Here is a 25,370-nt window from a genome sequence, read left to right as displayed (position 1 = left end):
GAGCCAGATGTGGACATGGACTCTGTGGGTCTTCTTCTGGGGACAAGGGTCCCTCCAATATTGGCCGAGCCGTAAGTTTATATGGACTTTTTGGCAGCCCGACCGATCGGAGCCCTTCAGCCAACATGTCTAGAACCGTGGAAGACATCATCCTGCCTTGGTTCAATACCAAAGAATGACAATAGAATGACTATAGACCTGTTGCATTAACATCCCCAATCATCAAGGTCCTGGAGTAACTCCTGTTGACTTGGCAGGGAAACATAGCAAGCACCTTTCAGGACCAACCCGGTCTTCAGTTAGAGGCCTTTTCAGGTGCGCTGTAACACAAGCCTCTACAGGAGAGCCTTCCTGCTCACAGCCACAATCATCTACAAAATGTCTTTGAACGAAATTGAACAATATGACGTTAAGCAATCATGGGGGATTAATAAAACATTTTTGTAATTGACTTCATAGATTGAGGTTGAAAAGCTTAGTGAAGTAGACCACAATTTATTTTTGACCATGCATCATGTTATATTCACTCCGAACATTTCAAAAAGGTTTGATTAAACAGACAATAGCTTGTTTTTTGTCTCATGACTGTTCTGCAGACAAAGTCTGAGCTGCAGTGACCTTTGTAATCTGAGCAGGGTAAACAGAGACAAGCAGGTTCTCCCTTTACTCTGAGCTCAAGTCTGATTTTATATTTGAAAGGCTAAAATTATAACTACAGCTTTCATACCTCAATCCTCCTACTTGACTTATGAGCACTTATGAACAAGAAAATCAAAGTTGTGTCGATTAATTTTGTGAATAAATTAGGTCAAGCTGTTATAATATTAATAATAATAAATTTTATTTTTAGGCTCCTTTCTTGGCACTCAAGGTCACCTTCGATCAATAAATCTAAGTAGAGACATATTCAAAGACACAATAAAAATAAATGAAAAAATAACATTTTAGTGAAACAGTGCAGATGGGATTAGAGGGCAGAGAGAACAACAGAGTCTACAGACAATAAAGTTACTAAAAGACTTCGATAAGAAGTCAGAGAGCTTCTTCTCAAGGTCTTTATTCAGTGTTAAGTCTGATCAAAGCAAGCGTGTTTGTTGTGTAGGAGTTTTGTGCTGTAAGAGTGAAGATGGGTGGAGTCTCTCTTATCTGCAGCTATTTAATAGGTAGTGATTGAGAGAATCGTCACAGTCAGTCATGGGTCTTTCTGGGAACCAGAGGTGGACGTGGACTCTGTGGGTCTTCTTCTGCGGGACATGGGTCGCTCCAATATCGACCGAGCCGTAAGTTTATATGAACCTTTTGGCCAAATATTCATAATTGATTGGGTTTGAATAAAGATTGCGGCTATTCAGAGCAGTGAGATCACAGCTGTCTGTGTGGATCTGTCTGCAGACACTACATGGTGACCATGCCTGCCATTCTTGAAGCTGGAGCTCAGACCAAATTGTGTGCGATTCTCATGGAGCCCAATGAGACTCTGACCATGACTGTCACTCTGGCATTACAAGAACAGAATATAATCCTTCATGAGAAGACCTCTGGGAAGGAGTTTCTTGAATGCATCCAGTTCCAGGTCAACTTTCAATAAATACCTTTTTGATATCTATGTACACACATAAAAATAAGCCATTGCTTATTGTAAATAGAGGTTTTTAAAAAGGAAGGATGAAAAAAATCTTGTTGTCACAGGTCCCTTCAGTGGAAAACGAAGAGGTGACACAATTTGAGGTTGAGGTACGAGGAAACGCGTTTTACTCAAAAGACGTGAGGAAAGTCCAGATCAAAGCCTACCAACCACTGACCTTAATCCAAACAGACAAACCCATCTACCTCCCTGGACAAACAGGTAACTGGAACATCTGGTTAATAGAAAACTGTTTCAATCAATGTTCTCTTTGAAAACCCACTGATGTTTGCAAATAATACAGCACAGTAGAAATGCTTCGTCAAATAATCTCACATAATTTCTCAAAACATCTCTTAGTTCATTTCAGAGTGGTCTCAATGGATACAAAGTTCAGACTCGCCAATCAGATGGTAAGTGGATACATTTATTTTTTCAGAAATAACAAATCTATTTAGAGTCCAAACAAATCAAAAGGTTAATTTGATTATTCCTTGAAACTTTGTTTGGAAATATTCTTTGGAAATATTCTTCTTGGTGGAAAAATTACGTAAATGTGCAGCAATTACCCCACAAACATCAGAGGAGTTGAATACTGTAATATAACATTTTGTTTTTAGCCTTATTTCATCTTTGATGGAACTGATGATACTTTTTTTTTTTTTTTTTTACCATTTATTTACTGATTATATCTGCTGTGTTTTTGTATTTCTGCAAGATGTGTTTTTCCATTAAAGAAGTTTCTAGATAACGTTTAGATGTTTTCGCAACCGTGATCGTATAAGAGACCTGAAGACATCTTGGGTAAAATGCTTAACCTCATAATTGTCTTAAAGGACTGACATGTGTGGAATGTAGTTTGTATCCTTGTTTGACCCTGCGCCCATGAGTCACTGACAAAGAAGAATTAGAAATTTCTCCTGAAATCCTTATTGGCTCTCTTCCCTGCCATAAAATCATCCAAGAGGGGAGGGATAGTTGATGAGGTGGGGGTAAGATGTGTTTGTGGTCCATCTGGCATTAGAGATAAGATCAGACTTTGGGTGGGTGTTTCCTTGCTGTGACTATATAACCATGTGATGTGACTCCATTCAGGGCTCTTCTCCTGACTGTGTTCAGTGAGACGGGTCTTCGAACGCTTTTGCCTTCGAATAAAGAAACTTAAAGACAAAGATTAATCTTTCTCTTCTTATTGAAACAGATTCTCATTCCTTGATTAATGAAATTTCCGTCATTTTTCTTTTCACAAAACAACACTACTTAGTGTTCCGTGCACTAACAAATACCACAAAGTGTGTGAAAGTAACATAAGAAAATGCGGAAAAGCTCCAAGGATAAATGTCCATTTTCAAAGCACTCTGTTTCCGGTGTTAGCTAACAGAGCACAGTGCTAATATCTTCCACAACCAGAACTCACTGCTACATGTTTCAGATAAATGACTATTAGTTTACATTTAACCGTTTAGTTTTAAATGTTTTCTCTGAACTGTTCATTCTGCATTGTTGAAGAATATTTCCACATTCTTCTTTGTAAAACAGATCAAATTCAGTCAGATGATAGTTTTGCCATAGTTATGCAATTGGATTTGGGACTTTGAGCCTCTGTAGTTCATGAATGGGTTTTGATTTAACCTGTTCCATTTTAGTTGTGGCAGTAGGTTCAACACTGTAGATGAACTACTGCCCCGATATTTAGCAGTCTAGCAGGTTTTCTTCTAGGATTCCTTCATATTTATTTATTTCTTCTAGGATTCCTTCATATTTATCTCCTGCCAGCTTTCCTTCAGCTGTGAACAGCTGAACAGGTGTTCACAGCAGGTGGTGTCAGCATGATGCTGACACCACCATTTTCAACAGGAAATGTTGTGTTCAGTCTTGAATTGTTAATTTGCCTTCTATTCACTGCTTTGCTCCCAGAAGGACCTTCTTTGGAACGTCATGCAATAATAAAAATATTAATCATTTGAGCTTATTACTCTAAACTATAAAAGGAATAATTACGCCACCACACAGTGAAAATGAAATTTGTCATGTTTAATCAGGTTTTTGTTTAACTCAGTCTCCTTCTTCCCTTCTTTGTCCAACAGTACAACATCATTGAACTCGAGGTAAGAAGACGCACTACATGTTTTTTGTTTTAAGCACATAAACAGTTTCACATGTAAGTTTAGAAGGGTTTTTTTGCCACAGCTGGCATTTTCTTTTTCATTTGTGGCAACTATCCAGGGGTGCAGTTAGCAGGAAACAACTTTTCAGTTTCACTTTAAACCTCGTAAGTTCATCTCAGTGCACTTAAGAAGTACAGAGAAACTCGAGTCAACATGAGTTCAATTTGAAGTTTTTACTGTTGAGGTTTGTACTGTGAGATGTGCAAACGACACATATGGTACATATCTCTCATTGTGATGTACTTGACTAAATAGGATACAAACAACAACAGGATTGGACAGTGGCTCAATGAAACATCCAGCAGCACAATACTGCAGCTCTCCTACAATTTAAACTCTGAAGCCCGTGAAGGAACCTACAGACTCTCTGTGACAGTTGAAAGAAATAAGATCCATCACTACTTCAAAGTGGAAAAGTACGGTATGTGAGGAATATATATTTTTTCTTGATTGTTTTAGACAGGGTCTTTTCTCTTTATATCTTCTTGTTAACACATACCGTTTTGGTGTTTAGTTTTGCCTAAATTTTCGGTAACCGTGGATGCAAAAGACGAAGTCAGTGTTGGGCAGGAAGAATTTGAAACTAAAGTCTGTTCAAAGTAAGTACAATTTATTTTCCAGCAAATAAATACCAGAATAAATCAGTCTTAAGCAGTTCCTCACAGTAGGTGACTCTGATCTGCTCCAATTTACCCCAGGTATACATACGGACAGCCTGTGCCAGGAAGTGTTACGGTGAAGGTCTGCCGACCTCTTGAGATGTATGGTTATGGTTTATCATATGGTTTGCCCAGAAGTCCAGAAGACCTTCAGTTAACGCCTCCCTGTGAAACGATGACAAAACAGGTAGTTACACATACTGCTGGAACGAATCAGCACTTTGTTTCATTCAAACAATCAGCATTAACAAGAGTCAGTCTTTTTCTATTATTGATTTAGAGGCCGTTTATATCTTTACTAGGTTAAATGTGAAACTTGATCAATTTTTAAAATATAGATCGGCACATTTTTCTCCCTCGACCCAGCCAGAATTTAATTCCAAGTCTGAGCACTCTAATGTTTAATTGACATCCATATTTAGCAACCATATTTCATTTAGCTTACTGGTTACTAAGTTAGTGATAAATCCAAGTAGTGGCTAGCTGAGCTAACTGCAAGTTAGAGAAAGCCATGTTAACTTGTGATATTAGCTTGCCCTAATGTTTCTGTCATGTAGTGATGGAGTGGAACAGGATGTGCAATTCAGTGTGTTATTTTAAGGAGCTCGTTTTAAAGAAATGTGAAAGTCTAAAACGATGGACTGTTTCAACTTTTTATCTGTTCGATCGGTCACCATTATTTTTTGTCATTTGAATTTTCAGATGGACAAAACAGGCTGCACTATGTTTGAATTTAAAATGTCAAGTTTCACCAAAATTGACAAAAAGATATTACATGACAGACTTGATGTAAGTGCCTCTATGGAAGAGGAGGGAACAGGTAAGTCTTATTTAAAGCATACTTTTTCACAATGACCGTCATGATAAGATGGCTGTCATAACATGGAATATTCTTTTCACATTCAGGTATTTCTCACTCACAAGCGAAGAGAATAGCGATTTCATATGTAATTGGAAAGCTGGCTTTTGTTGATCTTCCCAAGATTTATGACCAAGGTTCAAATTTAGAAGGAAAAGTAAGAACGATAAAGAGTTATCAAAAAAGTATTTGTCCCCTTACACATTTTTTGCTTTTTTGTTACACTTAATTTTTGCATTAGATCACCAAACAAATGTTAATATCAGAAAAGGACACCCTGAATGAAGACAGAATATAGTTTTAAAATTATAGTTTCATTTGTGTTATGGGAAAACAACCTGGTTCTGTGTAAAAAAAAACAAAAACAAAAAAAACAAAACTGATCACCCCACTTCTTAAATAATTGATTATCTGTAAGCAAACAGTTTTTGAACAGTATGTTACATTTTTCCAACCCCACAAAGGAATAATTACTGCTACACTTGTAAAACTCGAAAATAATTTAAAAACACATTGTCTGACAAGATGAAGTGGACTAAAATATCTTAAAAAGCAACCAATCATGTCCTGGTGTAACGTAGTTCAAAAGCAGACAAATAAAATCAATGACATGTTTCACTTTTGAAAAATTTGCACAGCAATTTTTAAAAGGCCGGTACAGTGTAAAATTGAGTTTTTTGTTCTTTACATTAACTGTAGCAACAATTAGCAAAAGTTTGGTGGAACTACACGTCTGCTAAGCTCATTATACAAGATATTTCTCAGTGCTATGCTGGAACAAACGTTAAAAGTTCCCTGGAGGAGCCATGTTATGATGATTTCCTAAAGGTAGAGTTTCAGAAAGAGCAGATGTTTCAAAGAGACAAAGCCCTGATTTCAAGGCATTTAATCAGGATGTAAAATTTGTCGTATTTGATATACAGTATTTTTATAACAACCGATTGTAACAGTCACTTAAATATGTTATGAAATGGCACTATATTCCTGGAAAACTCATAATACCGCCCCTGTAAAGCTCTGGAACTCAAATAACCCACAGCTAAAAATCATTGGAGAAAACATGGAACAGTGCTGAACCGTCCTAGGAATGGCTGGTATATCAAAATCACTTCGAGTGTGCATCAAGAACTTGTCCAGTAGGTCACAAAAGAACTTGAATAACATCTAATGCACTGCAGACCTTACTTGCTTGAGCTGTAGCCAAATTCCATGATTCAACAGTATGACAGACTTGGAAGAAATTAGACCCACAAGAGAGTTCCTAGGAAAAGAAAAACACTGCTGACCAGAGAAAAGCACAAAGACAATCTCATATTTGACAAATAAAAAGAAAAAAAATTCCTCATGATTTGCACACCTATTGGGAAAAAATGCTGTACACTGACAAGAAAAAAGTGGAACAATTTGGAAGGTGAGCACCCCGTTACACCTGGTGTAAGATTAATTGCTTTTCAGTAAATGAACACCGACAGTGAAACGTTATGGTCTGGACCTGCTTGCTGTCTCAGTACTTGATTGACTTACCATGATTAATTGAACCATAAATTCTGCCTCAGAAAATTTTGGAGGCAAATATAACCCGTCCCTTTGTGACCTACAGACAAAAGTGCGCTTAAAGCTTCCGATGTGAGATAATTTTTTATTACGTATTTGTTCACTTTTCCAAATATGTAAAACTTGCATGTGAAATCCTAATGTGAACTGCAAAAAACTTGAAAACGTCCCTCGTGTGCAGTAGAGGGCGCAATAACATCACACGTAGCAAGCGTGCTCGTTGTTTCAGACTTCAGACTTCATCCAAACTTGGATGGTACCGGTGGAACGTATATAAAGTCAGTGCAACACTAATCAAGTACAAACCTGTCGTTAAGAAGAATTTTAAAGTTGTTGTCCAACCGTTCTGTGTCTACTGATAATCTTTTATATTAAAATTTATTGGATGATCTAATATATTTAAATGTGACAATAAAGCAAAACCAGAAGAGGCTTTTAAAAGAGGGCAGATAGTTTTTTCACAACAGTATGGTTTTGTACAATGTTTTTTTTTTTCAAATCATGTTGGTCAATTTTTAACTCAAAATTGTATTTTCTATAGGTCAAGGCTGTTCACTACAATGACACACCCATTCCTGACATGTCGCTGTACTTGTTTGAGGGTAATGTTTGGTCTCCAAACTTACTGCAGAACCTCACAACTGACACCGATGGCTTTGCTACATTCTCTCTCAGCACAGAAACACTTAGTGGAGATGTCTCACTCAGTGTGAGTAAATTAAGGCTCTAAAACAGTGGTTTTAGAACACAACGCCCCCTAAAAAAACAAACCCTCTACCTACCTCCTGTAACCACCGTCAGCTCTTCCTAAAGCTTGTTTTCTGTACAAACAGATAAGTTCCTCACCAACATTGGAGTACCCTGCATTTAGATCGACTCACATTCAGAGAGGAAATCACAGAATTCAGCAGTCCCAACCTCCTTCTGATGACACTAAAACCGCCAGCTCCTTGAAGATCAAAAAGACCGACACAACACTTCCATGTGACAAAGAGGTGGAGATCTCCATTGATTACACTTTTGTGCGTGAACCACAGGGATCCGTGGATCTTATGTATCTGGTGAGTAATTTCTCTGGTCAACACTATTATCAATTATCTCATGAGTATTGGAATGGACTCCACTTACGACAACGCTGTTTTTGTGGAGGTTAGTTTTTGCAAGCAGTGCTTTGATTGCTGACCTGAAGGCAGAATTTAAACAGTTTGTGGTCCTAAGAAATGAGCCACATTTCTTAGTACCACACTGCCATTTACCTTACCCGAGACCTGTACAAGTCCTGGATGGAGGGAAGGTCACCCCTGATGATCCTCTCCACAGACCCAATTGCTCATTGTAGTTTGGACTTCTCATGCTTTGCAAATGAGTCAAACGACAATGATGGATGTGGACAGGACAGACGCAATAATGACAGTGCAGAAGATGACCAACAGCTCCTGTGCAAGGTTGTATCTCTTGAGCTGCTGCAGGAAGAAGACTCTGTTGAGCCATCTTCTGAACAGTGTCTATTAGTAGGAACCCCCTCAGGGTGGTTCCTGGGAACCAGAAGTGATCCACAGTAGAAACAGTGTTGCCGAGGATGGTGAAGGAAGAGAGTATGGGAGATGTTCTCCGGAGGTCCACTGTCATCTCCACAGTCTTGAGCAAGTGTCAACCTACCATCATATTTTGTGTTGCCTGTGTTGCTTTGGAACAATACCAGGTATGTGATCAGAAGACCTTCAGTTGCAGGGTCAAATCCCATTTCCTGAACCAAGAGTGAGATGTTTGGGTTTCCTTACTGGACCTACCAACTCTGCAATCTTAAAAAAGTGGATAACAATAGATGGGTGGATAGTTCATACCTAAAGACTTTTTGATTCAGTGTCAGCATTCAGCCTTTATTAAGAGTCAACATCTCACAACTTGACCTCGTATACCTTGCAAAAGTCTTTAAAATTGTGAGGCGATCTCGGGTCTTGAGCCTCTTTCAGGTCAACCCACAGATTCTTTTTCAGACATAGTTCTGGGAAAACTCTAGCTAAATCTGAAGAAAAGTAACCTCAGGGCATGATGTTGCCACCACCATGTTTTATTGAAAGCATGGTGTGTTTTGGGTTATGGTTTAAACCAGATGATCAACCACAAAAATTTCCCTTAAGGTCTGTAAGATGTTAGTCAGTTCTGGATGTTTTCTTTCATCCAGGAGAGGTGGCCTACGTCTTGTAAACCTACTACTTAGTGCAGACATATGGAGAGTACAGAAGACTGTTGCCATATGGAGGACATAACCAATACTGTCTTTATCAAGCTCTTGGAGGCCTCCTGAACTTATGTTATCTAAAGTTTCTAGCTGTAAAAAGCTAAAGCTGTGTGATCCTCCTCTGGGTCAAAAATAACCACTTCTGTTTTGTTTTCATTCAACTGTCAGTGTGCCTCAGCACAGCTGTGGCTACTATCCAGTAGATTGCCAACATATCAAAGCCACCCTGGACCGACCTGGATAGGTCTACTGGGGGGGCAACACTGAGACAGATTTGGTTTGTTATTTCTTTGTCGGCTGTTAATAGCATTAATTTCTCTAAAAATCCTCAGGTCGTATATAGAGGAGCTATTGGCGATGGAGGACAAACACAAGTTCAAGTGGAAGATAAACCAGGTGTGTGAAGACTGACGCTCCACTGAATCAAAACATTTCTTGTCAGATTTGAATTCATGTGTTAGTGCACTTAATGGATCTGCGTAAGAATAGCTGGATTGTTATTTTTAAGGTAACTACATGTTTAAAACTGTTTTCTTTTCCAGTGACCGAGGGTGAGGTGTCCTTTAAGCTGACCGTGTCTCCTGACATGGCACCGTTGATCCAGTTTGTGGCTTACGCTGTCCTCCCCAGCAAGAATGTGATCGCTCACAGCGCCGAGTTCTCTACAGAAAAATGCTTCAGTAATAAGGTCAGTAGAAAAGAGAACACGTCGCACCAAATATAAATCACACTTGCATCTTAATCTTGACACTAGCCTTCTGCTAGTTTCTAAAAAAGCAACATATTTCATGTTAAGCATGTTACATAAATAGTTTTAGTTTATACACTGCAAAGCGAAAGTTAAATTTATTTAACAGCTCAAAGGTTGCTCTATAAAAATAGATTCCACTATTTATTGGGTAAATATTATGTGTACATCATGTGTGCTTGTCAGGTCTCTGTGGAGTTCTCTCCGTCTCCGGCTGTTCCAGGAGAGGTGACCAAGCTACAGCTGACGTCTGAACCCAACTCCCTGTGTGGGGTCAGCGCCGTTGACCAGAGTGTTCTCATCAAGGAGCCTGGAAGGACTCTGAATGAAGACAAGGTAACAGCTAACTACATTTAGCATTCTTCACACACATATCTTCCATGTTTTGAAATGAAAAAACCAAAGGGGGAGAAAAACCCTTCCATCTCTAAACTTTTTTTTTTCTTTTCAGATATTTTCCTTGCTGCCTGTTAGGAAAATAACATATATACCATACCAGATTGAAGATCCTGTCGAATGTTTGCATGTGAGGCCAAGGAGATATGTTTTACCTTATCCAAGTGGAAGAGAAGATGACGCCCATTCAGTTTTCAAGGTACCAACTGACAGCAAAACAAAACATATTAAATAAAAACATGCAACCTTCTTTTAAAATGCCATTTTATGTACTTTTTACTGTTTTGTCTAAAACTGTACAGAATGTAGGATTGAAAACAGCAACCAATTTGGTATTGAGAACACCATCGTGTCTCAGATTCAAAGGAAGAGAATATTATCAAGGTGTGTTGTTGTGGTAACCATCGGCTTGTCAAGTGCTACAACAGAAGAAATAACCTTAAAAACAGAAAGTGGGCCAATTTTTATTAATATTTGTTTTTACTTTTTTCTGCTTTTTTAAAGGAATACGAGGAGAGTATGGTGTTCAGATGAGCAGAATGAATGTCGGTGCTGCACCGGGTATAGCGTTTGCGTCAGCCCCTAATATGGCTCCTGAACCAGTAGAAACAGTTCGTACCTTCTTCCCTGAGACCTGGATATGGAATCTTGTGGAAACTGGGTAAGACTTGCTTGTTCATCACCCACAGCACCCACAGGGTAAATACATTTAAATGGCAGCACTTTTAAAGAGTTAGCACTGACCTGCAAATGTCCAACTCTGTCAGTATGCTAAGAAACATGGGCGTGAAGGCAGCCGCCCTAATCTGGGCTTACTTTGTGAACATTTCCAGTGTTCCTCGCAGTCATGTTGAAAAAAATGCATACTTTAATCAATTTCTGTATAACTTTGTCTGTAAAGTGCGTACTGAAATGTCAGATTTATCAGTGATTTGTGTTATTTTACCAAAACATTTCTACAAATACAGTTTGTATCTGAAATTAAAAAGTGAAACTTCCCATGTTTTATGAAGAACATGAAAAAGCAGTTTTTAAACTGATAAATGAATATGAGAACTGAAAAAACCCATCTTTTATAATCCATGTTTATGCCCGTTCCCTTATTGAGTAAAACATTTTTATTTTTTTTTAAACACAGGGCCACCTTTAAGTTAGCTCCTCAAATTTGTAGGTCAAGGCTCTTAATCTCTAGGTGAGTAGCGGTGGGGCAGGCCGGTCAGGACAACTAACTTGTCCCAGATTTATCGCGATAAACGACAATATTTGTTGTTTTCAGATCATTTTGAAGTAATGTAATGGTAATAGCATAATAGTGCAAGAACACATTCTTAATGATCACTAAACTTTAAATTCTAACAAACATTTACCACTGGAGCTGGAAGACATTTTAAATATCCAAAATAAATAAACATAATATGTTGTTAAAATATATGGTAGAAGCTACTTCAAGGAATATGTGTATTGTGTGTTATCCCTCATCCTAATGAAGTGTGATCCACAGTTTAACACAGTTTGTTTGTGTATGTGTTGATCCAGGCCTTCTGGAACCAAGGACATGTCCCTGTCTGTCCCAGACACCATCACCACCTGGGAGACGGAGACTTTCTGTTTGTCCCCTCAGGGTTTTGGTTTGGCTCCTCGTCAGAAGCTTACTGTCTTCCAGCCTTTCTTCCTGGAGCTCACCCTGCCCTACTCCATCATCCGGGGGGAGAACTTTGAGCTGAAGGCGACCGTCTTCAACTACCTGACCAAATGCATCATGGTAAGGGTTGATTTACCTGCTGACACTGCAATGTTTAGCAGTAATTGAAATTTTCAATGGCAGTGAAAACAAGCAACATGTCCTGCAAAAACCAAATTTAGCTGCTTCTGCAGCTGCAATGTAGCTCATATATGAGGTGAAGTATGTTCGACAGTTCTAACATGCTATTGGATTGTTCAACATGTCCAAGATGTGTTGCACATGTACGAAGCACACGCAGAACACGATAGACGAATCCACACAGAGCCCAGAGCGTTAAACTTGTTTTCTTTAACAGGTTAAAGTGACTGCAGCCCCCTCCTCACATTACACCCTCACCCCCCTCTCTGGGGATCAGTACACTTCCTGTCTGTGTGCCAATGAGCGGAAGACCCTGAGCTGGACCATGAATCCCACAGCCTTAGGTTAGGATGAGACTTTTATTCTTTTATTCAAACTTTGAATATTAGTTGTTACATAAGGTCAGTAGACTTGGATCTCCTTTCCCCTTCAGAACTATTTATTCTTTATAAACCCAGTGAGATCTCGGTCAGTCTGTTTACTGAGTAAACAGACTCAGTAAACAGTCTGTTTACAGACAGTAAACAGACTGTTTACTAGACTGTAAACAGACTGTTTACTGTCTGTTTACATTCAGTCTGTAAACAGAATGTAAACAGATGATCTTGGTGGATGTTTTTTAGGGGTTGTGAATGTGACTGTAACCGCTGAGGCCATTCCATCTCACGCTTCCTGTGACAACGAGATTGTGAGCATTCCAGACAGAGGCCGCATCGATACTGTGACCCGTCCTCTGATTGTAAAGGTTGGTCTGATCAAAGAATATCTTTTTAAAATGTTAAAGGGTACCTGTTACACTTCCTTTTGAACAAGTTAAAAGGATAAATGTATGGGCGATATAAAACATGTCCATTAATTCTTTTGCACAAAATCATTCTGAGATAAAGAGATTTCACTTGCCCATTTCTGCCTGTTTTTGGCTCCTTTGAGAGTGAGCTATTTTAAGATTTATTTGCATTAAAAAAATAAACCTTGAATAGGCTACCTTATTTGCATAAAAGGTTTTGTCATTTTTATGTAAATAAGCTGCTGGATGTACTCCTGCTGGATGTTTACACTCGCACTACATACACAATAAAATGGCTGAAAACAGATGCATAATTATACAACCGTACATCTTTGGTCCTGAGTCAAACCCAGGAGCAGCAGAAGTGGAGCCTCCTGCACAACTATCAAGGATGTAGCAGCGGTTTCTGAATTGTTTAAGTCAACAGCAAAACACATGTCTTATACAGCGGTAAAAACCAGCTGACCAGCTCCGCTTGGGTTGCTAGGTTACAGGGCAGTGCCTGTCAACTGAGTTAATATTCTGGAGAGTTTTGAAACATCTCCAAAAAACACCAACTCCTGGCCAGAAAATGACTCTATGTTCTTTTTACTGTTTGGACTGTTTCTGGAAGGAGTAGAGTCTCAAATGGAAGTACCAAAAAAAAAAAAAGTCCAAAAAACACGTTGTGGATAATAGTTTCCCTTTAAGACCTAAAATAATGAAATCTAACATTCTTTGATTGTCGACTTTTATCTCTCATCTCTGTCAGGCTGAAGGAGTTGAAGTAGTAAAGACACACAACTGGCTGCTCTGCCCCAAAGGTCAGTATGATGTTAACCAAGCACAGATTGTCACAAATGTTTCATAAAGATGAGATAAACGACAGGCATGATCAGAGAAAACCTGTGTATTCACATCACATTGTTGTACGTATATCTGCTGTTGTTTTAATGGAAGAGACAAAAAAATCCAAAACTATTATTACCTTAATTTGTTTGAACTACTCTTTTTTCTTTTTTAACTTTGCCATAAGTTCCACAGCTCTGAAGCTCAGACTGATAAAGATTCCCTCATCTGGGCACTCTGGATGCTCAAAATTAAAGTTAAACTGGCAGCATGACCTATTTTCACAGCTGACCTGTTGACCTCATAATTTTTTGATCACTCACAGCATTGACATTTCTCTCTTAAGATAGTGTGTGGATCTATAAATATGGTAACCAACAGTGAGACAGTGACATTTCACCAAAAGTAATGTTCTCCACCCTGACACAGCGGAACACTGTGAATTCAACACTCTTGATCCAAATGCACATGATGCAGAAGCCCATCAAAACTGAACCACATTCTTTAAAGACATGACAGCACTTTGTCACTAAATCACTTTCATTTCTTCACCTCTAGATCTGCCTAACATAGATCTTTCAATATTCCAGTTTTAGTTGTTTATTTATGGCCAGAAGGGAAACAGTAGGGTACCAGATTTACAAATGTTACATGATTAGAGTGTTTTAGTGATTCTGTCATGATTCATGATTCTCTGACTAGGTGCATGATTTCTGTGTTTTAAAACTGCTCTTCTGAATGTTTTGTGTAAACGCAGGAGAAGCTCTGACTGAGGAAACAGAAATACAGCTGCCTCAAAATGTGATTGATGGATCAGGCCGTGCTGCGGTATCAGTCCTGGGTAAACTGCTTTAGTCAACCAAACACAGTTACTCCAACTGTCTGCTAATCCTCCAGTCATATTGTTGTACTGCCATGAGCTTCTTTACATGTTTTTAAACCTTCTGAATATTTAAAATACAGAAATCTCCGTCAAGTGCAGTAAAATTTGTTTCTACGTTTTTATCACAGGTGACATTCTTGGCCGCGCCCTGCAGAACCTGGATGGCCTGTTGCAGATGCCGTACGGATGTGGGGAGCAGAACATGGCACTGCTGGCTCCCAACATCTACATCCTTGAATATCTAGAAAAATCCAATCAGCTGACCCCAGCCATTAAAGAAAAGGCGTCCAACTTCTTAAGCAGCGGTAAGTCTCATCCAGCTCTATAATGCAACTGAAGAAATCAAACACATCAGATTATGCTTCAGTATGTTTCTTTTAGCTGTGCCAGTAAAGTCTTGTATGCAGGTGAGATGTTTACTAAGTTTTTTTTTTTCCTTAACATTTGTAACATGGCGTACATTACTCAGCAATTGTTGTACATACAACAATTACAAAGAGTAACTAGAAAATGCTTATATGTACAGGCATTATGTATAATATTGCAAGTTTGAGATTTAATGCACTTAGTTGGTAACCTTGAAATATTATAAGTCAGTCCCAACATTAATTGCATTTCTATGGTCAGGGAGTCTCACTAAGCAATGGAAACTTGCAAAACAACTATTTTTTACCCTTCGTGTTCAAAATCTGAAAACTGAGCACAATCAAAAAGAGTGACATATAAAAACTGTGTAGAAAGTGTTTTGGACACAAAAACATAGAGCAGAATTTATTAAAGTATCTTCGTTTTCTCCACAGATATACAGACACATAAAAGGTTTCTTAGTGAACTCTGGAGGTTAACTTTCATATCTCATGTAAACTTGTTTGTTTTCTACAGGCTACCAGAGACAGCTGAACTACAAAGACAGAAACGGTGCATACAGCACATTTGGAACAGGACCAGGAAACACCTGGTGAGAACATCACTGACCAGTCTGAACACACTCTGTTACTCTGATCAAAGCATGACATTTACACAGAACTGGGTTGAGGAATCAGGAATTTTGATCAAAAATAAACATAAAAATTCGCATTGCTGGTTTTTGGTCTTGATACTTGTTTTCTTACTCACATTTTCAATCATAATCGAAAAACTCACACACAAAAAAGTAACTGTTTGCTGTATAGCATTTTTTCTAATGATTGCATCGGTTTTACTCATTAAATGCGATACTTCTTTGTTTTTTTGTCAGGCTGACAGCTTTTGTTCTGAGATCTTTCTCCAAAGCTAAATCTTTTGTCTACATCGACCCAGAAAAACTCGAACAATCAAAGGTTTGGCTGGAACAAAATCAAAATTACAGCGGCTGCTTTCAGCAGTCAGGAAGTCTCTTCAACAACAGAATGAAGGTATGAAGGTATCTTGGCCCATTTCACGTGGGACAAGAACAGAAATGGAGGTTTTAACAATAATCCAAAATGTGATATTAATACTTTCAACTGAGAGAAACAACTGACAGCGTTTTACGTTAAGTCCTCTAGGTAGAATGACAAGTTATTATTATCATCTTATTGTTATAGAATTCACAGCAACTTCAATATTTCTATTTTAAGTATCTAGTAAAATAGGGCTACACAATATACTGTGAATATGTGATCACTCACAAATTGTTCAAAATGCTAAAAGTCGCAGAGTGATGGGTGCACCGATGAGAGGAAGATGTGTCACAATATTTATGAATATTATTGCCATCAGCTGACTTTTTTATATTGTGCAGCCCTATTAAAAGACAACGCTGTAATTTTTCTTTAAGGAATCATTTGAAGCTCTATGTGGTTTTTCACATTCCTGCATAATTTGCAGTATTTTGTGTGGACCCCTAAAATGTTTATGTTCAGTTTCCACCTTTTGCCATAGGGGTAGAGTTAGGGTTAGACCATACTGTTTTATTAGGCCTAAACATAGACTAAACTTAACATTTAATCTTGTCTCAGTGAGGTCTCTTTTCTGTTGTTCTTTTTTAACATTCACTTTTTCTAAAAAAATTTTTAAAAATGCATGATAGATTTTTCACTAATGGAGTAATTAAACATTTGCATGTTATTCTAATTAACTGAGAAACACCTGAAGGTTCATAGGAAAAATGACCCAAGATGATTTATTTGTGGCTTACATCAGAGACGTTGCACAAAATGTCTTGCCGGGATTGTTACAACTGCTTTTTCTGAAACCAAAATATATTTTTTATGTGAGATGCTGGCTAAGCATGCAAAGGATCTGTAATAAACATTCCACTTGGCCTATCTGTGAATAGTGATCGTCCTCTCATAACCAAATCTCTGTGATGTTTCGTCTCCACAGGGTGGAGTGTCTGATGAAGTGACCCTAAGCGCTTACATAACCGCTGCATTTTTGGAGATGAAAATATCCTCAGATGTGAGTAAATCTGAACAATTCTTCACATTTTTTACCTGACATCTTGTAATTTTATGGTTCTCAAATCCTGGCCTGTGATTAAATAAACATGTTATAATTAAGATTCAGCTATTTAACTGTAAGGAGACTCCTCTTTGTTTACTGATTGCTTCATTATGTATTGTGTGAGCAACTTGAGATAAATTTGAGAATGAAGGTTAAAACTGTGCCTAAAGAAATTCATTCAAAAATCAATATACAGTAGACTTGAAATAATCAACACTGTTGTATTTTGTTTTGTCAAAGGATCTTGTGGTGAAAAATAGCCTGTTGTGCCTCAAAGAGTCCATCAATGATTTCAGCAACACCTACACTACAGCTCTGCTGGCGTACGTCTTCACACTGGCTGGAGACATGGAGACCAGAGCTCACCTCCTGCAGCACCTCGACTCTGTGGCCATCAAAGACGGTGAGTCGAGGTTTTGCTGGAAGCGACTGACCAGATCAGATCAGTCTTTAGTCATGTTGTTTCTGGATGGTTGTTTTTAGGTGGTTTCATCCACTGGTCTCAGACAGCAGCAGAAACATCATCCTCTCTGTCTGTGGAGATCAGCTCCTATGTGCTGCTGGCCAAACTCTCTGCTTCCCACACTGCTGAAGACCTGGGTTACGCCTCAGGGATTGTTCGGTGGTTGACGACTCAGCAGAACTATTACGGAGGATTCTCCTCCACTCAGGTACTGGTTTTATGTTCATATGACAACACTGTGTAGCATATCAAAATTTATACCCGGGTTACAACTGTCTTACCTCATACCCAAAGGTTAACATGTTCAAAAGACAATGAGATTTTTAATCTGACTGGGGAAAGTAAAAGCAGCCAAAGTGTGTGATTATACATCTTGTTTGGTTTTCAATATTCCAACTGAACATAGCTTCCAGAAGTCTCCATGCAGTGTTTCAGTCTAACTATAAAAGCTACACTGCTTCCTCGTCTCATACAAGGTCAATGCAAACCGCAAATATGATTCAACCTAGTTGCTCTTTCAGAGGTTTGAGTGGAGCGCGCAGTGATATGAGATCATATTATCTTTGAGAACAAACAATAACGTGTGTTTTGTGCATTTACATCTTACACCTGTTCACTCAGTACGTGTTCTGGTACCCGCTGTGCACTTGCACCTTGATAAGGTAAACAAACTACACCACCAGTCAATCACTGATGGCTCTTTTTCATCCAATTCCTTGGAAATACTTTGCTTGGATAAATAACAATCAACCAGAATATCAAAATACTACACCAAACATCTGAACTAAACGAAGAAAAATTGTGACTAGAAATACTTGAATTTTGTACGATATGAAATTAGTTAAGCATGCAAATCCTTATCATTGTCCTTTTTTGGTGTTTTTTCTTTTATTTTACTTTGTAACTAGAGCTGGTTCAATGCTGTACCTTTTACATTTTCTGTCCATTTGGAACAGTTTTGTAACACAGAAGGCTGCTGGTGGACTGTTCTAGTTCCCCTACTACTGGGTTCTGCTGGTTTTCTGGGGAAGCCCTGGGGTACATGGTGAAATAAGACAGTTGTCTAAAGGAATTTAGGCTCTTCAAAAAATGTTCTCTTTTGGAAAAGATTCTTTTCCTTGTTTGCGTTTTAGGCTTACAAACGCTACTTGACAACATCAATACTCATATAGTTCTGGGTAAACACCTGGTTCTGTCATTGTCTTGTATTTTGTGTGTTGTAGGACACGGTGGTGGCTCTTCAGGCTCTGTCCCTCTACTCCAGTCTGGTGTTCAGTCCTGAAGGTTCCAGCACAGTGACAGTTCAGTCTCCCAGTGGTCCGCTGACCTTTGATGTGACCCCAGACAACAAGCTGCTCTACCAGGAGAAGATTCTGCAGGGTGAGGCAGGAAAGTACAGCCTGGAGGTGAAGGGGACTGGATGTGCCTCAGTTCAGGTCGGTGGCAGCTTCCCATCATGAAGGAAAGTGACTTTTGTTCATTTCAATAATTCTGAAACTATATAGAAAATGTATATTTTTATTTTTTAAATATAAACAAATACTACAATTAACAAGTACACATAATTAATAGATTTTATGTGCAAAGTTAGCCAAAAGTAAAATGTTCACTTTCTAAGGATTACTAAACTCTCCTCTCTTACGTTCCTCAGATCTCTCAGCACTACAACATCCCTCCTCCTCCTGATGCCACCACTATGAGCGTGGAGGTTTTACTGAAGTACGACTCCTCTCACAGACCACCCAAAGCCAGCCTGGAGCTCGTCTCGCAGTAAGTCAGAAACATCATGGGTTCAGTTAAATCCATCATCAAGACGGAGACTTGTGAGGGAGGCCACAAGGTCACCATGACGACGCTGAAGGAGTTACAAGCTTCAGCAGCAGAGCAGCTGTCCAGGTTCTTCACCACTCAAAGCTTTGTAGAAGAATGGGAATGAGAAAGCCACTGTTGAAGAAATCTCAGATCAAGGCTCGACTAGAGTTTACCGAAACCATCAGGGTGACTCTCTGGTGAAGAGGCAGAAAGTGATTTGGTCTGAAGAGACCAACATGGAGCCTTTTTTACCATCAGATAAGATTCTGGGTCTGCAGCCTTGAATATAACAATATGTTGCAACCACTTTTTTGGCTTCGATATCTTTATCTTAGTCATTATTTCGTAGAAATTAGTTTTTACTTTGATATGTACTTTAGTCACTGTACATTCTACTCTCTGCTTGTCAAATAACTTTTTATTTTTACCTCAGTGAGACTGATGGATGTAGATTTTAGGGTTCATGGCTTTGTTTAGTTGCTTCTGCATCTGGTGAATTTGTAACACACCTTAAGAAAAACATCCCCAAACCACAATACTTCCACCACCGAGCTCGACTGTGGGAGTGGAAGTCTTGCTCCTTGCTCTTCCCTTGGAGCTGTGAGCTGATCCCTTTCTTGTGATCATCTTGTATTTCTTCAGTGTCAGACTTTTTGCACCTGCAGTTTTTTGTCAACTTCTCACCAAGCTGCCTGGCCTGCCTTCTACAAATAAGCAGGCCATACAGTATGTTCTTTGTATGCACAGCAAGTTGAGGTTAGGAGTGTCTGTATCTGACCTCTCATCGCTGAGTGACACAATTCTGTTTGGCATCTTATTTCAACCAATGTTATTCAAATGGAGCTTTACTTTTGCTGAAATGCTTTGTGTTATTTCTGGACTTTTTTGCGGACATTTTGTCTCTTAGCATAAAATGAAGTCCCTGCAAACAAATAGAGATTATATTTCTCCACTTCAACTACTCCACAGTCTGTTGCTGTCTTGCAGGTACAGTGGGAAAGAGGAGAGTACCAACATGGTGATCCTGGATATCACCTTGCTCTCAGGATTCATCCCCGACCCGCAGTCTTTGACCAACGTGAGTAAAGCAGTGACTTCAACACCCAGGTGTCAGCAGAACTCTGGACCTGATCTCACACTGGCAGTGATAATAAAGCCGCTGAATGTCTTCTGCTCACAGCTTGAGAAAGCTCTGCTGGTGGATCGGGTAGAACACAAGAACGACCATGTCGTGGTGTACTTAGCGGGGGTGAGACCAACCAGCAGCTCAGAACAACACATTGTGACAGATGAATTTGTCACTCTGTTAAATCTCTGTTTTTGTCTTCTGTTCAGCTTGTGAAGGGGACACCCATCAACCACAGCCTGGAGCTCCTGCAGAAGATTCCCGTTGAGAACCTGAAACCAGCAGTGATCGCCCTCTATGACTACTACCAGCCCAGTAAATACTCTTACAAAACAAAACACAACACAATTTGAGTCACATTACCTTTTAGATACATTTTAGATAAATCCTCTTACAAAACAAAACACAATTTGAGTCACCTTTTAGATAAATGAAATAACACATTTCCTATCACTATCTTCCTCTTCTAGCTGACCGGACTGAGAAGGAATACAATGTGGCTAATCAAGGTACAAAAAATATCTGACATAATTAACATCAACCACATTAATAGCCCAAATCTTTTCCTTTTATTGTTATTGAAATGCACAAAACGTCTTAGGGTTAGACTCAGACTAAAACATTTATTTGTGGCGTCCAGTGGTTGGCACCACTAAATAAATTAAATTAACTGTGCTAGCCCTAAAGCATTAGTCATAAATTAACGCTAGCAGGCCCTAATGCTCCAACGTAGCATGTCACCCTCAATAGGGTCAAACTTGCTATTGCACACCTACCTGAACGGTTTGCGTTTCAGAAGGTGATTCTTTGGTTCAGACGTTTCAATAATAGTTTCAGTTTTATTGTTGTTGAGTATTACTAACCAATTCAGATTTTTGCCTAATTCATGGTAGTAGGAGAGGAAATGGAACTGCTGTGTAAATGGACCCACCCACTTCACAATAAGAGCATGAAAATAAGCATCTACTGTAACTTCTTCATCTAAGAAAACGTCAACACAAAATGTTGAACTTTATTAAGCTGAAGGTTTACCAAGCAGCCAGGTAAAGTAGTGCTTTAGAATTTATCTGGAAAAATGTATTTACCGCTAAACATGTTCAAAGTTGGCAAAAACGCTAAAGTGCTAAAGAAAAAGAAAAAGCTCTGCTATTAGCCAATTAGTGCAGGGTGTTGTTGCGCAACACCCCCCCCCCCCCCCCCCCCCCCCTTCTGTCTCTACTGTCTCACTCTCTGCTTCCTCTTCTGAGAGGGGAGATGTGCTACCAGCTCTCCTTCTAACGGGTTAATTGAGTTTCCTAAATCTGCCGGGATTTACCCTGCCCAGAACTGAAGTAAACTCTGTTTAAGCTGGTTTCGAGAACCGATTCGCCTGGTTTTCTGACGGCCTACATCCAGGTGTCCCACCCTTCTTCCCCCTGTGAATTAGCCAGACTGAGCAGCCTACAGCCAACTAGTTTCACAGAGCACACCTGTTAACGATCGCTCGTTCTCTATTTTACAACTTGCATTTGTTATTGAACCAGGTAGGTTTTAGTGACTCGGGCGAGTCCCAAGGATGACGTTTTAAATTTGGGCTACCAGCAACCTAAAAACATTTTAAACTTTTTCCTCTCCAGAATCAAACATCACAGCTATTTTACAACCATCAAAGAACTTTAAGGTGACTCATTAACTGAATGTCCACAACATCTTTTAGATTTTCTTTATGCTAAATATTTTATTAGTAAGGCAGTTTTGCAAGGGTCAGTACAGCTTAATTCAGTAGCAGAAATAATCAAATAAGTAAAATCAATCATCTAGTCTATCTTTCCCTACTGCTGACACTGAGAACTAAAAAAGGGAACCTTTGAGAGAGACGGACGGAGTTTGGCGTTTCGAACCCCAGACCTGGCCTGATGATGAGGAAGGTGTTGCAGCAGGAGGAAGATGCTGATCGGCGAAGGCAGGAATCTCTGTAGGTCTGATGATCTTCTTCTCCGCATGGATGGTGAGGTCACACAGGACTTGGTGCTGGCAGGAAAAAAGGCACCAGTTCTTCTTCTTTGTCTTTGCCTTTGTCTTCATCTTTGTCTTTGGGGTCTGAACCCAGCCGATGAGAGAAGTGCGATTCGAAGCCACAGGTTGTGGGCCAGACGGGTTGGTCTCCATGAGAAGGACAGTCTTCGGCTCCGTGGCCCCGGCTCTTCTTCAGCTGCAGAGTTCTTTGTCCATCTCTTGGCTCGAAGCTGCCCGGAGGATCCAACGAACGGTTCCTCTTTTGCACCTACCTTTTATAGGGTTTCTTTGGCTAGCACTGTTGCTGGGCTTGTTTCATTGGCTGTCTGCTTAGACAGATGATCTCATATCCATCACTGTCTTACAGACATTATGTCCTGATGTCTGTGCTAATGTCTCAGGGTTGCTCAACCTCCTATGTCCATTGCCTGCACAACCTTTTACCTAAATAAGGCGTTGATCATCTCTGCTCTCCTGTTAGTTCCTTGCCTTTCACCTTTCACCTACTCTCTACCTCCAACATATCAGTGATGTTTAATTGCAGTTACACCTTTTACACCATTTCAAGTTCAATGTCAAAATCACATTTATCACATTTATTTTCTTTAGCTTCTCTGATTTATAATTCATTTATAATTTTATAACTTATTAATTACTCTTATTATAATCCTAATGTGAGTTATTACAGATGTTTTCTAAAATGAAACCAAGAATAATCAATGATTCTAATTATTTGATACCAAAGTTACAGTTACTTGTTTTTCTTGTAAGTGTTCCCACAAATGTAAGTGTAAGTATTATTACAAGTAAACCAATATTAATATAAGTATTTTACTTTGAATCTTATCAAATTACTCAAAATGTTTAGATTTCATTCTTTAAACTTTCATGCTTTAAAATAAGGAATAGTCTCAGCTATTTTTATAAATCTGCAGGCTGGAAACTTCCTCTTTTTCCAGGAAACCTGCTTTTCCTGTTTAATGACTCTCTCTGACTGACTATGATTTCTTATGATTAGATAGAAAAAAGTAGAATTAAAGCAAAGTTTGCATGAGACAAAAACAACACACACAACCAGATTTATTTTATTGACACCTAAGTATACTGCTGGGCCTTGAAGTCACTTGAGTGATTCATTTTAAAGATAACTTTATTTATTATTACTGTTAAACTTAAATCTCCAGCATGGGGAAGTGGGATGAGCTCGGATTTTCTTGACAAGGGACTTCTAAACTTTTCACCTTATGTCAATCAAAATAATAATAAAAAAAATCATTATTTTCTATTTGCTTTTTTTTTGTTTGTTTGTTTTGTTTTTATTTGTTTGGGTTTAGCAAGCAAGAGAAAACAACAAATCAATGACAGTTTTTGTCATGCTACCAGCAAGAATTCAAAACTACTTTCACCCTTGGCCAGAACCATTGAAAATCTTTCATAGTATTCTTGAATTGAAATTGCTTTGATTTTTAAAGGTTTTGCATATTTCCCTTTGGCTTTGTCCTCTCTAGAAACCTTCAAGGTCACCTAACACAATAAGGCGTTTTTGTAGAAAAAAAGCGTACAGCAATCGGCGGAGCATTAGGCTTTTGCTAAACTCTACAGTACTGTATTTAAAAAAACAACAACACATGCTTGGTTATTTTATGGAACTCTACTTATTATTAATAGTGATATATGTTCTTTTCTTTTTCTTCTGCAGCTTGAAGACTGACCTGAGCCATCAGTGATTCCAAATTTCCTTCAGTTTCTTTTTACAGCTAACATGAATTGTCTCTTACAGTTTATATCACATTTCAAGTGTATGTTTTTATGTTCATATGCAACTAAAGCATAATGGATAATATAATAAAATAAACTGATCCTTAAAAATGTTTCACAGTGCTATGATTAAGCCATTTGACCATATGAGACAAAGTTGTGCATGTGTATACATGATTATTATTAATACAACCCTTCTTATCCTAACATTTTTATTAGTTTAGCAGCAAATTGGTTGTGCATTATGACCTTCAATAATATTGAATCTTTGCATTTGTAGAATTAATAACTATAAAAAATATTTTAAAACAATACTCAACTTTATGGAAAAATTGTGATCAGGATGAAGGTGAGACTGAGTAAGAATAAAATACACTATTGTCAGAAATAATGTAAATATTTCGCCCCGGCGCTTTGGGGGCCGATAGATGTTTTGTATTTTTGTGAATGAATAAGGTGATGTAGTTGAAAAACTGTTCTGACAAACGTCCATCATGAATGCTCGATTATTATTGGTCCAAGTTTGACGCGACTTACGCACTGGGGGAGGAGCATCAGGGAGTCATTTCTGACGACGGAGGACAACAGAAAGTATGACAGCCGAGAGCAGGAACGAAAGGAAAAGAAGAGCGCGACAAAGAGGTGATAAAGAAAATATCCAAGCTAACAGGTTTTTTTTTTTTTTTTAAGTCATATTGGACATGGAACAGAACCACCGTCCCTCACCGCTTCTCAAAACGTTAGCCTTGCTAACAGCGCCTCTATGGTCCCACCAGAACCTGGAGCTGTGTCTGACCTGGCGCAGCGGGCAGCTGTCAAAATATGGATGTTAATTTTAAAGCTTCTGAATCTTACAAATATCAGAAACGACTCTTCGCGCTTTGAAAGCCTGCTCCAAGTGGTGACTGCATCCAAACACAGGCTGATTTATCCTCCATCCACCATGCTAAAAGTCAGTGATGCTTTAAAACGGATTTCTTTGAAACGCAACAAAACGCCTGAAAGAGCAAGAAAACAGCAAAGGTCACAGAAAAGTAATGCGTCTGCTCTGCTCGCGCTCAATGCGAAGCTAAAAAAGCGCGACTAGCTTTAGCCTCCAGCTAGCAGTGGCGGGAGGAAGGGCCACGTGTACAACGTGGCTCAAGCGCGTTAAGCCTTGCCCTGACACGCAGCTGACATC

General features: G+C 38.9%; 1 protein-coding gene across 2 annotated transcripts; it reads left to right on the top strand.

The window, feature by feature from the left end:
* LOC116737276 (alpha-2-macroglobulin-like) lies at window positions 1–24,792 on the top strand. Of its 2 annotated transcripts, none has more exons than XM_032590325.1 (36): window positions 1–71; window positions 1,393–1,573; window positions 1,690–1,846; window positions 1,985–2,037; window positions 3,712–3,732; window positions 4,048–4,213; window positions 4,307–4,391; window positions 4,491–4,638; window positions 5,154–5,271; window positions 5,358–5,467; window positions 7,406–7,573; window positions 7,698–7,925; window positions 9,439–9,502; window positions 9,649–9,794; window positions 10,041–10,190; window positions 10,306–10,449; window positions 10,553–10,634; window positions 10,755–10,911; window positions 11,787–12,012; window positions 12,290–12,416; window positions 12,696–12,817; window positions 13,611–13,662; window positions 14,445–14,528; window positions 14,699–14,875; window positions 15,453–15,528; window positions 15,808–15,964; window positions 16,917–16,991; window positions 17,277–17,439; window positions 17,520–17,707; window positions 18,723–18,935; window positions 19,151–19,269; window positions 20,299–20,389; window positions 20,492–20,560; window positions 20,647–20,752; window positions 20,908–20,946; window positions 24,132–24,792. In XM_032590325.1, the coding sequence occupies exons 1-36, from the start codon at window positions 16–18 to the stop codon at window positions 24,134–24,136; spliced, it is 4,323 nt and encodes a 1,440-aa protein (XP_032446216.1). In that variant the 5' UTR covers window positions 1–15; the 3' UTR covers window positions 24,137–24,792. The 2 variants fall into 2 exon arrangements, with proteins under 2 accessions (XP_032446216.1, XP_032446213.1); XM_032590322.1 differs by lacking the exon at window positions 1–71 and adding an exon at window positions 1,163–1,280.
* The last annotated feature ends 578 nt before the right edge of the window (window positions 24,793–25,370 follow it).

The sequence above is a fragment of the Xiphophorus hellerii genome, chromosome 18 (genome assembly GCF_003331165.1).
Source record: "Xiphophorus hellerii strain 12219 chromosome 18, Xiphophorus_hellerii-4.1, whole genome shotgun sequence".
NCBI classification, from domain to species: domain Eukaryota; kingdom Metazoa; phylum Chordata; class Actinopteri; order Cyprinodontiformes; family Poeciliidae; genus Xiphophorus; species Xiphophorus hellerii.
The sequence above is the reverse complement of the archived record's forward strand: the minus strand, read 5'-3'. Positions and strand labels throughout refer to the sequence as shown.